At 35.5% G+C, this 11,857-nt stretch overlaps 2 protein-coding genes across 3 annotated transcripts; one reads left to right on the top strand and one right to left on the bottom strand.

Moving 5' to 3' along the window:
* The first annotated feature begins 411 nt into the window (after positions 1-411).
* On the top strand, positions 412-8,203 carry LOC105140449 (ubiquitin carboxyl-terminal hydrolase 15). 2 transcript variants are annotated; one of them, XM_011047293.1, is made up of 13 exons: positions 412-948; positions 1,659-2,077; positions 3,137-3,927; positions 4,004-4,152; positions 4,281-4,369; positions 4,821-4,906; positions 5,004-5,166; positions 5,285-5,408; positions 5,555-5,712; positions 5,840-5,924; positions 6,221-6,433; positions 7,112-7,173; positions 7,342-8,203. In XM_011047293.1, the coding sequence occupies exons 2-13, from the start codon at positions 1,791-1,793 to the stop codon at positions 7,901-7,903; spliced, it is 2,769 nt and encodes a 922-aa protein (XP_011045595.1). In that variant the 5' UTR covers positions 412-948; positions 1,659-1,790; the 3' UTR covers positions 7,904-8,203. The 2 variants fall into 2 exon arrangements, with proteins under 2 accessions (XP_011045595.1, XP_011045594.1); XM_011047292.1 differs by having other exon boundaries at positions 419-948; positions 7,297-8,203.
* Positions 8,204-8,767: 564 nt separating this feature from the next.
* HBP1 (SOUL heme-binding family protein) lies at positions 8,768-10,259 on the bottom strand. Its single transcript, XM_011047291.1, has 2 exons — positions 9,842-10,259; positions 8,768-9,317 (listed from the first exon to the last, which is right to left on the bottom strand). Exons 1-2 carry the CDS (start codon positions 10,087-10,089, stop codon positions 8,885-8,887), a joined length of 681 nt encoding a protein of 226 aa, XP_011045593.1. The 5' UTR covers positions 10,090-10,259; the 3' UTR covers positions 8,768-8,884.
* Between the last annotated feature and the right edge of the window lie 1,598 nt (positions 10,260-11,857).

The following is an 11,857-nucleotide window of genomic DNA, read 5'->3' as shown; positions in this document are numbered from 1 at the left end:
ACATTCATGATTTGTAAAAGTACTTCTTGTTTGTGAACGAGTTTCTAGGAAGTTAATTTTTTTACTTAAATTTATATTTGTAAATTATTTTAATATATAAATATTAAAAATAATTTTTTAAAATAAAAAAATTGTTTTTATATATTTTAAATAAAAAATACTTTAAAAACCAGTACAGACTACTCTTGATGAAGGCTGTTTAATGGAGTCTAGTAGTAGTTTAGAGAATCATGTGGCTGCTGATCGCATTCCGTTCACGAGCTGTATCCATCCTCTTCCCAGAACACACCAAGTACGTCACTGGTCAAGAGTTAGTAATTATTAGTATTTATTTACTCCTCCTCCTCCTGTCTTTCTTCCACTTTATACATGACTCACTGGAATAGTACTAACACTGCTCCTCCCTCAAGACCTTTTCTTTTTGTTCTTTCTTTATTATCATCTGAATTCAAAAATTCCTGTCTGCCCAGCACAACATTTATCCTTCACGCTTGATCCCTCCCGTACACGTGGCTTCCTGTTAAAATTATTGGGAGCAACATCCAGCTGGGTCCCGCCCTCGTTTCTTAAGACCTAAAGTACACCACAAACTTCAACACATCCGACGGTTTCTACTCAATCAGACTATCCTCTCAGCATCCCTATGTGTGGCTGCTTAATGGTCACCTGCCACGTCTTGGAAAAGCATCTCGCACATGTATTTTGTGAGTGAGTGGCAGGATATGGAAGAAACCCTTTAAAAAGTGAATAAGAGAGAGTACAAAGAAAGTGTGAAGTTAGAGAATTTGGTGCAGTTTTGGATAGCATCGTGTGCTTAATATTTCAGTGAGAGGAATCTTTTTGAAGAAGGAGGAGGAGGAAGTGAAACTATTGTTTTTCTGTGGGCTCTAAGATTTCTCTCCTTTTCTTGTTTTTTTTTTTTTTTTTTTTAAAGGTGCATGACTTGAGGTAGGTGTGCTTTTATGTATTTGTGAACTCTTCTTTATCATTTATTCGTTGTGGTTTAACCATTTTGGACTTTAATCCGAGAACAGAAAGAACTAATGTGTGTGTTTTCTTTGCTCATATGTCTCAAACAACACCATGCATTGTTTTATGAGGTTGTTTTTATGGTTCTTGCTGTTACAATGTTGGATTTTGTGGGTGCTTTTTTCTTTCTTTTCCCCTAATAGAATATGTAGGAATGTGAAATTTGAGATGGGGTTTCCACAAATCCTTGTTTTAGTATTGGGTTGAATTTATTTTTCCTTTGGGGGGCCTGGATAGAAATGGGTCATGCCAATCTTCATTTAATTGAAGGTTTATATTTTGTGTGATGAGACTGTTTATAGTTTATTAGTTACTGGCACTAGGGTTTGAAGGGACCTTGTGAACCAACGGATCGGATTTGGGTTCTGTTTTTTGAATAATTTATGCAAATTTTTGCAAATGTTTCCCTTTTGTGGTATTTTGTCAAGGGAAAGAAAAAGTAGATTTCTTGCTTCTCTTCTGATTTAAGACAAGTTACTGTTTTGAAAAGCTCCAATTTGAAGTTGAACTCTTGCTATGGATCTGTGTTTGGTTCTTTTTGTTTGACTCCAAGGCAAAATGGAGAATGTGCTTTCCTATTCTAATGCCATGTTGAGTTGAGAGGACTTATGGCTTGAAAATCTTGGCAGGTTGAAAGGAAGAGGACGTCTTTGTATTTTTGACCTTGGATGTTGATTTAGCTGAGCTTATGTAGATCAAAAGGACTACATTGTGGGTAGTGATTTAGGGAGGAAACTGGATATGAATATGCTGGTGGGGACATGCTTGAACCAAGGGAAGCTGATATACCTGTCCTGTTTCTTGTCTTGGTTGTGCTTCCTCTGGTTGCTTACATTTTGCTTGGGAAATGGACTGAGTCTGCAAAGAAGAGAGAGAGGATAAGTTTGCTTGCTCAACTGGCTGCTGAAGAAGCTTGTAGAGCAGAAGTGATGGCTACCACCCATGTCATTCCTGCCATGTCTACTTCAAAGAATGGAATTCAAGTTTGTGCCAGATGCTTTAGTCCAGCTACAACCCGCTGCTCCAGATGCAAGTCTGTTAGATATTGGTACTTCACTTGTCCTTTTCCTCTAGATAAATGTGTTTGTTACAGACTTGTATTGTATTACTATACGATCCCTTTTCCTGTCTTCCCTGGACTCAGTAAGGAAATAGTTGTCATATGTGTATTTTCTTAAATGTGCGCGCACATGCTCCACTATTTTAGAAAGCAATTAAAAATGCGAAAATCTTGATCATGGATTGTCTAAATAATGTCTGTCATCAGATTTCCAAATTGAGGACAAGTATATGCATTGCACATTGAATATGTCAGCTTTAAAACCATCCAGGTTATGTGAGGCTGAGTACCAAATGCCTTTTTTTTTCTTTTTTTTTTTTAAAGCTTTGGAGGTTTTATTAATGTGTTAATTTATGAAAGTTAATGAAACAAAGAGCCAAATGTAGAGAATTCATCTGAAGGTTAGCTGAGTTTACCACTACGCACCAAAGCTACATTGGGTTTGTTGCAGTGATCTTCTTCCTTGTATTCATTTGTTTATTTTCTGTCAGCTATGTGGAGAAAATGAATTCATAGTCTAATAAATACTTGGCTTCAGAAGTGAAAGGCAAATGAACACAGCAGTTTCACTAGTTAAGATCTTTTATTCAACTTGTTAACATTCTTTCGCAGCGCATACCCTAAACCTTTAAATCTACTTTTTCGCTCCCTGCACCATTGACCTTGTGGGAAACTGATGCCCTTCCTGGGACTAAAAAGCATAGGATTTAATTCTATGGGAAACTTAAGATTAAATTTCCACTCTATGTATGCAGGGGTTTGTTTTAGATATAAAACAAGTTCTAGTTCTTCATTTCATGTGGCATGTTTGTGCGGTTCATGTTAGCGGTTCATGTTAATAAACTTGTAAACATGATTTCCTGTTTTTTCTTTTGATCTTCCCCCCCAAAAGTGACATGTCTCTTATGGTCTGTTTAGCATCAACCATGGAAGAGGGGAAACAAAGTAATGCCTGTGATGTGCTTCTCCTACTCATAGATATAAACAATAAGCTACTAAACAAACCTGTTTCAAGTTCGTTAATTTTCAACATAAAACTGCCTGCAGTTCTGGAAAGTGTCAGATAATTCATTGGAGGCAAGCCCATAAGGAAGAGTGCCAACTGTTGGAAACTACCAGTTCATGCTCATCTCCTATGGCTACCTCATGTGATGAATCCATCCCGGAGAGGTTATCAATCAATGATGGCATGGACTTATTTTCCCTAAGGTATAATAGCAAGCAGCCTACAATGGATATTGGTCCTTCAGTCAATAATGTCCATCTCTTATCAAGCACTGGCGCTCCTGCTGCTGTTAATTGTCCTGCAATTGATACCTCTCAAGAGGCTATGATGCTACACAGAAGAAGCACAAACAAGCAAGTTTCATGCAAATCAAACAAAGAAAAGTTAAGAAGAGAGGAAGTGGCTGTATTCGATTGTTCCCAAGAAACTGCTGGAATCAGACCCACCAATTTAACTTCTTCTAGTAGTATCTCTAATGTTTTTGTTAATGGACAAGACATTACCAGTGCTATGGATGAGACTCACAAGTATTCAATACAACATCAGAATTTATCCAATTCAAGAAGCAACTGCGCCTCCTCAAGCTCACTGAATGCTGGAAAATATGGAACAAATGCAGATTTCTCTAATGTGGAAGCTTCTTTTAATGGTGAAATGACAGGACCTAAATATTCTTATGAATCACCAGTTACTAATGACAATGTGAAGGCTAATAGTGGATTGCATCCCATGGGAAACAAATCTTCTAAATCATCAAAATCAAAGATGAAAGTCTCTGGAGATCAATCATATACTGAAATAGATGGAAAAGGGCAACTTACAGATGATTCAAGTAGGTTTAATGGATTAACTTTACCAATATATCAGTTCTTCTCTGAACTTCTTTTAACTGTACATCTGTGATGCAGAAGTTGCAAGAATGAGCAATGCCAACCCTTCACCAGGAAGCAATGGGGTTACAAGCATCGATATTATGAAGATGATGGGTTTAAGGAAGTCGACAAAACTTGCCGGACAAGATATAGCAGAAATTAATGTTATTCACAAAACAACAAGGGTTAGTTTCCAGTTCTATTTAAGCTTTTCAGAGTTCAGTTTAATCCTTCCTTTGTGTGCTTTGGTTACTTTACTGGATATATTAGGTCATAATGGAATACTACTTGTTATTATATCATTTCATCTCAGATGCTGTTCCCTTATGAAGAATTTGTGAAGATCTTCAATTGCGAAGTTATTAACTTAACACCCAGAGGACTTGTAAATTGTGGAAACAGGTATGACTGGATGTGTCACTGATGCAGAATAAAGAATTGTGCAGTGGTGTTTGTGAACTAAAGTAAAATTAAGAGAATCTCAGTATCACATGCTTCTGTTGTTCATAAACTTAAACATGGGGTAGCTGCTGTTTTGAATTTTACTGCTGTTGATCACTGATTATGAGCAGTCAACTTTAACATGTGGGATTGCTTGTATTATAAATCATATGTTTGAATTTTGACTTTTATATGCTAGGTAGTTACATTTAATTGATGAAGGTTGAGATCTACTTGTGACGAGACCAACCAAAACTTTATTTTACCTTTTTTGATTGTAAATTCAAGTATAGAAGGAGCGAGGTAATATAAATTTGTAACAAGCTGCTCTCTTATTTCTGAATGTCAAAGAACTTTTACAAGATTATTATTTTCCCGTGCCTTTTTTTTACTCACTTTTTCTATTTTGCAGTTGCTATGCCAATGCTGTCCTTCAATGTTTAACCTGCACTAAACCTCTGATCATCTTCTTGCTTCGTAGATCACATTCAAGAGCATGTACTTTTCCATTCTTTTTCCTGTTGTGGGTATTTTAAAAGAACAATAGTAATTTGCTCGGACATGTCTAATTTTCTTATCTGCATACTCGTGTTAGGTTGTGGGAAGGATTGGTGTCTCATGTGTGAACTTGAGCAACATGTAATGATGTTAAGAGAATGTGGGGGTCCTCTATCTCCTAGTAGAATCCTTCTTCATATGCGTAAAATTAATCACCAGATTGGTGATGGAAGTCAGGAAGATGCACACGAGTTCTTAAGGTTTTCTGAAGATTTACTAGCTGATGTTTTTCTCTTGGTTCCAAATTTCATCTTGGAGATACTAGCCCCACTTTGCTTCACATATATTTCCTCCTATTTATGAGTGCTCTTCATCCAGGCTTCTGATTGCATCAATGCAATCCATATGCTTGGAGAGACTGGGTGGTGAAGACAAGGTTGATCCTAGATTGCAAGAAACAACTTTTATACAGCATACTTTTGGTGGGCTTCTGAGGTCAAAGGTGTTTGCTCATTTGGTTCTTTGAACTGTCGTTTCGTTTCACTGCAAATGTTTTGCTTTCTTTCTGTGCATTTCTGTGTCTTTGATTTTAGTTAAATACTGTTATCTTACCCAACAATCATGAAGGGGTCGATTTTTTGCTACTAGGTCAAATGTCTGAGGTGTCATCATGAGTCAGAGAGATATGAGAATATTATGGACCTTACTCTAGAGATATTTGGTTGGGTTGAGTCACTTGAAGATGCGTTGACTCAGTTTACAACCCCTGAAGAATTGGATGGAGAAAACATGTACAGATGTGGAAGGTGGGGCAACCCTTTTCTTTCTTTTCTTTTTGTGTGTTTTTACTGCCATTGCATGTGTTAGAGTTTAAGGTTTGGAGGTTAAAACAGTCAAGTAATTTAACGGCTCTGAAAATATGTTGATGAAAAGGTGTGCTGCATATGTCCGAGCCAGGAAGCAGTTGAGCATACATGAGGCACCAAACATCCTGACAATTGTTTTGAAGAGATTCCAGGTATCACTTGCATATTTGAGTATAATGACTTTCTTTCTGTTATTTGTTCAATCTACTTGCAGGAAGTCTATAATGTTGCCTGCCCCCCATATTAAGTTGACTTTATCGGTTAAGTCTTGGAATGATCACTGAATTTGTTTTAGGCAGCAATTTATAAAATTAATTGTTTCCAACCCACCTAGACTGTGTTGGTTTTGACCCCCTTTCTAGCACATCAATATTATTTATTCTTATGAATGAATGATTTTAATTGTCTGACTATTTTGCTTCATTGATTGCTGGTTTTGCTTCACCAGGAGGGAAAATATGGGAAAATAAACAAATGTATCACGTTTCCTGACATGCTGGATATGATCCCATTTATGACTGGAACGGGTGATGTCCCTCCTCTTTACATGCTTTATGCTGTTGTGGTACATTTGGATACCCTGAATGCATCTTTTTCTGGACATTACGTTGCATATGTAAAAGATTTGCGAGGCAGCTGGTTCAAGATAGATGACACTGAGGTACACCCATTTCCTTACTTCAGTTCATTTTAGTAGTATTTGGTTCATCTTTCTTTCATTTTTTTTACATTAACTGCTTGATGTTTTTTATTTGTTGCATTTTTTTTCTGGAAAAGGTAAAAACATATAATTCAATGTCTGTTTCATGGTTAACTTATCTACCATGGTTCCATCTGCTGACCCAACTTTGAGATGATGGAGTTGGCTTAGTTTGGATTAGGGTCATGGGTTTTGAATCTGTACAATATATTGCTTTAAGACTAACATGCATCTTATAGACATGATATTCTGGATTGGCTGTGCATCTAGCATGTTCAATGTGGCCAGAAATTAGAATTGACATTTGTATATCATCTAATTCAACGCCTGTCTGCAAAAATCAATCTTCTTCAATTGTTTTTGTTATTTGCATTGCAGGTTTAAAACTGTTCCCTTTAAGGGTTTTTTTTTCTTTCCATTTTTATATACAGCCCTACACAGCTGATGGAATTCATGAAAGTGGACTCTCCTTCCCTCTCTTCTGCCTGCATTTTTTCTTGCTCACATGGTTGCCCATCATATTGATATTAACTTTAACTAGATCAACTGCATTTTAAAATTATGGTGTTTTAATTGTTTCCATAAGATTCTATATTGCGAATTGGGATTTCAATGATTCGGATCATGCTTTCATAACAGGTTCATCCAGTATCAATGAGTCAGGTGATGTTGGAAGGAGCATACATCTTATTTTACAAGAGGTAGATATTTGGGTTGAAATCCACTACAATTACTTGGTCTCTTCTTTCCACGAATTCTACTGCTAGTTAATGTTTACATCTGTCCATGCTTCCCTCAACTTCTTGCGAGTTTTTGTTTCTTAGGTCCTGTACTCGCCCTCAAAAGCTAATTTGTGAGAAACCTATCAGGCAACAAGTTCCTGTATCTTCAAGACAGTGTACATCAAGAACTCAGAAACCCTCAAGACAAGAACAGAGAAGATGCAGCAGCCACTGTGTTGGCCCAGAGGTTTCATTGGATCTCAAACCAGAAAATGGTTCTGGCCTTGCCAATTATGCTAATGGCATTCCAAGGAGGAGTGCAAGCAAAAATATCACACAGGTGATGGATTTCTCCGATGCTACCTCAAGTGATTGGTCCATTTTTACAAGCTCAGACGAGGCATCTTTCACAACCGAGAGCACCAGAGACTCTTTCAGTACCATAGATTATGCTGATGCATGCAATGTAGATACATTCTCCTCAATTTTCAATGATCTGTATGCACCAGAATCATCTTACCGGAATACTATTTGCCGTAGAACATTTTCATATAGTAGGCCACAAACTAGGTTCATCTTGGAGACGGGCCATGTTTTGGATTCATACTCATCAACCCAACCTCCAGGGCATGGAAAGGAGAGAATTCCACACAGGTCTGTGATTCATCAACCCAATTCCTCACGGACAGTTCCTGCACCATGTCTGTAGGAAATGGGAGAATCACGAAGTATGGTCTTGTTTGATCTTCTGGTCATTGCAGACTATAGTGTGTAAATCCCTAATCATGACTAGTGACTTGGCTAGGTAGAAGCTGTACCTCAAAATTTTTGTTTTCAATACTTGGTTGATTGGGGCATGTGGATTGTTTTAGAGTCCCTAGGAAAGGAATATTCTTGTTATTATTGAAAATTGTAAAGTGCCAACATATCCAGTGTCCCCGTTTGTTTTAGTTTGTTAGTATTTTTCTATAATCTTAATAGAAAACTAATTTTTCACTTGCTTGGCTCATATTATATTAGCTAAGAGTGAATCTGTGCCTGACAGTTGTTAACCTGGTCAATATTTTTCTCAATCTAATTTGATGTGCAATGAAATATGACCGACAGTTTTCTTTCCTATTATGGGAGTGCTTTCCATCAGTTTCACTGCATGGTTGTCATTATTTAGGATTTGGTTAGGTTGCCATCATTTGAATTTAAATGTTCATCAAACAAGCAAGGTGAGCTTCTCGTAGTCATTGTTAATAGTTCCTAGGAAATTCTGGTTTTTCAGAGCAAATTACTACATTGCTATCCATGATGAAAGACACTGGTCCTACCAAGAACTTGAATTAACAGAAACTGTTGCATGAAACCCGTAGCAGTTTCAAAAATGTTTTTCTTGTTCAACTGGACTGCATACCTTAAAGCATGGAAGAACGAGGGAAATTTCTCCTGCCATTCATGGAAGAACTTGAATATTGCAAACTGTTTGCTGCAAGCAGAAATCAACTGACATGAAAGTGGAATCAAGTCCCGAGTCCTATGGATGTTAATACGATTGTTGTTTCTCTTCGTAGATAACTAGATATACGTGACTAGACGAACAGAGGGAATTTTATTCAATTTGACAAATAGCTGTTGCCTAGGATTTCTCACAAGAGGATATATTTATCTGTTCTCGCACTACGACCAACACAATGATCTCCTCTTACATTACTAGCAGCTCATCTTCTATGTAAAATTGCATCCATATCTCATTCACCCTGTTGTCAAATTCAAATGGAGAGTTGTACTGTGCAACAGTATAGACGGTAGTGGAATCAGGACGGCTTTTCTCAATGGCAGCAGCCCAAATGGTGTCAGCAAGACTAGCTTGCAAGGCAGCAGCTTCCTCTCCAACATTTGAGTCAGTGACAAATCCATTGAATTGCCTTACAGCTACATATGTCGGTTTCCATCTCTGAACGTGGAGGCCTTTCGCTGGAGGTGGATTAGCTTGGTTCTCTTTTGGGACATAGAAACTGACAGTGAATGAGGATTCACAGAAGGGTCCATCACTGGGTGATACTTCAGTGATCACCGGAGCTGTCATCTCTATTTTTTCTTCATAGCTATTCTTCCCTTGGATGTAGTCAAATAGCCTGCAAGTAAAGTAAAACAATTTAGCTCCAAAAGCATGGTTTATATAATACCTACTTGCCTAAGAAGAGGGCTAGAAGCATTAAGAAATTGTGTAATTAATAATCATAAAAAAACCCTAACCCTCTCGTTTAACTAGATAGTTAACTAGAGGGCAAACCTCAAATTTACCATCCAACTATTAAAGTAGTTTCAATTACACCCTCAATTTTTTATTTTTTTAATCAATCGTCACAAAAAAGAATTTTTATTTCTCAATTAGATCACTTTGTTAAATACAATTAACCGAGCTGTTAAGTATCCGCATCTTCCCCGCATGATCCTTACTGGAAGAGAGAAATTGAAGGGTGATTTTCCTTCAATGTTCGTAACAATATAATAAATGATGTGCTCCACATATAGGTAATTAAAAACATGGTTAAATTGAAAAATAAAATTTCTTTAATCGAATAATTGATAGAGAGAGAAAATATTCTGGATGCATAATTAAGACAATCCTCCATGAGAGAGAGGATTTGTAAGTTACCTTAAGAATCCAGTTCTGGTGGCATCAACAAGGGAGATATCTTGGATAGAAGAGGTGGACATCCAAACAGAAGAGTTATAGCGACGAATTTCATAGCCATTGCCAAGTTGAATAACATCAAACACTGGGCATTCTATGCGGGTGCAAGCAGGTGGGTATATCGCAACGCCGCTCCTCTTAGCCTCATCATGCCAGTGACCAAAGCTTGCACTTGAGAGAAGGGTCAAGAGAAATGATAGCTTCAACATGCCTAAAACCAGATATTTGTAGTAGCAGAAGGGATATTGAGAATTCAGCGCTCAGCCTCAAGAGGAAGAGAAGAGGTATATCCACATATTTATAGGATTTTGTGGGGAATGATTAATGAAGCCGTCATGGGTTGATTACCCTCATGCTTTGTAAATTATTTAGCATTTGCAGCCACTATAGAGCGTGGAGACGCTGATTTACAAATTTGTTCGATAACAGCAGTGGCTATTATGAAAACACGTGTAACATTATCATCTTCATACAAGAAAGCAAATGGCAACCGCAAATGTGGAGATTGGGATTGGCAACTGAAACAAGATGATTGTTGATGTCTTTTATATATATATATATATAGTTTTTTTAAAATATATTAAAATAATAATTTTTTATTTTTAAAATTTAATTTTAAATATATAAAAAAATTATTAATTTTAAATAAAAAATTGAATGCAACAAACCTCTATTTGAGTCTCTCACAGATGAAAATATTGTCGTGGATATTATTTGTTATTGCTCAATAATCATGTTTTTAAAAAATTTTAAATTTTAAATTTTAAATTAATATTTTTCATGTTTTTTATTGTTTTGATATTCTAATATTAAAAATAAAAATATTATTATAACATGTTTTTAAATAAAAATAAAAAACAACTTTTACCTCGTAATATTTATTAAAGAGATTCGTGATTTTTTTAGAATACTATCCATTTTTTAATTAAAAATATATTAAAATAATATTTTTTATTTTAAATGTTTATATATTAAAAAATAATTATTTAATATATTTTAAAATTAACCTGAAAAACAAACATATCCTAATTGAGGTAAGATGATCGGAGACGGATGTATAGGGTGCAGTTGATTTATGTTGTTTAATCAAATTCAACGGTGAAAAATGATCCATACAAAATATCGTAATTAATAAGTAAAGCACTTTACTTGGAATTTTATTTATTTATTTATTTATTTTTAAGAAAACAGAAAATGAAAAAAAATATCATTAAAACATTTGTCTTTGTCGCGTCCCTGAGGAGGGAAATACAAAGAAAATGCCTAAATTTTGTCTGAAAAATAGAGATAAAATTAAAATTTAGGTCCCATCAATAATTCTTTCCCCTCACATAGAACTATTGACTTTATAAATTAAAAATAAATGCAAGCAAATAAGGGCATAAAATTAATAATATAAAAAATTCACATAAAAAACACACCCAATACTCTCTCCCATGAAAATCAAAACATCATAAACCACAAACGAGGGATTCGCATGTGTTTGATTCAAGAAAATCCTTTTTTTTTTTTTTTACTATTTGAGCTCTCATAATTAATTATTTTATTTCATATTTTGAATTAATAAATAGGTAATTATAAAGCAAGGAAAGACAAGATTGGTGGGACTTGCTTTTTTCAATTTTATGTTTTCGGTTCTTATTCTTATTTTTATATTTGTTTTTTAAATATTTTTTATTTAATTCTTTATATATCTTTTATTCTTTATGATATTTTTAAATATAAAAAGTATATTCCAAAGAATACTCTAAACTTAACGACCACCATGGAAGGATTAATGGTGTGAATGGACCGGCAGTCAAGGGTTTGATTGAGAAATTTAAAAGATGAGAGATGCCTTTTAAGAGTCGATATTAACCCGGTTAAGTTGGGGATTTCCCATCTTTGTAGGGCCAAATAAGTAAATAACAACATAACTACACGACATATAAACAAACGCACAACTTAAGGCCACATTGTCGGTTTTAAAACGGCCAA

The sequence above is a fragment of the Populus euphratica genome, unplaced genomic scaffold, assembly GCF_000495115.2.
Source record: "Populus euphratica unplaced genomic scaffold, PopEup_1.0 scaffold186.1, whole genome shotgun sequence".
NCBI classification, from domain to species: domain Eukaryota; kingdom Viridiplantae; phylum Streptophyta; class Magnoliopsida; order Malpighiales; family Salicaceae; genus Populus; species Populus euphratica.
Note: the sequence above shows the minus strand (reverse complement) of the source record. Positions and strands in the feature narration are given on the sequence as shown.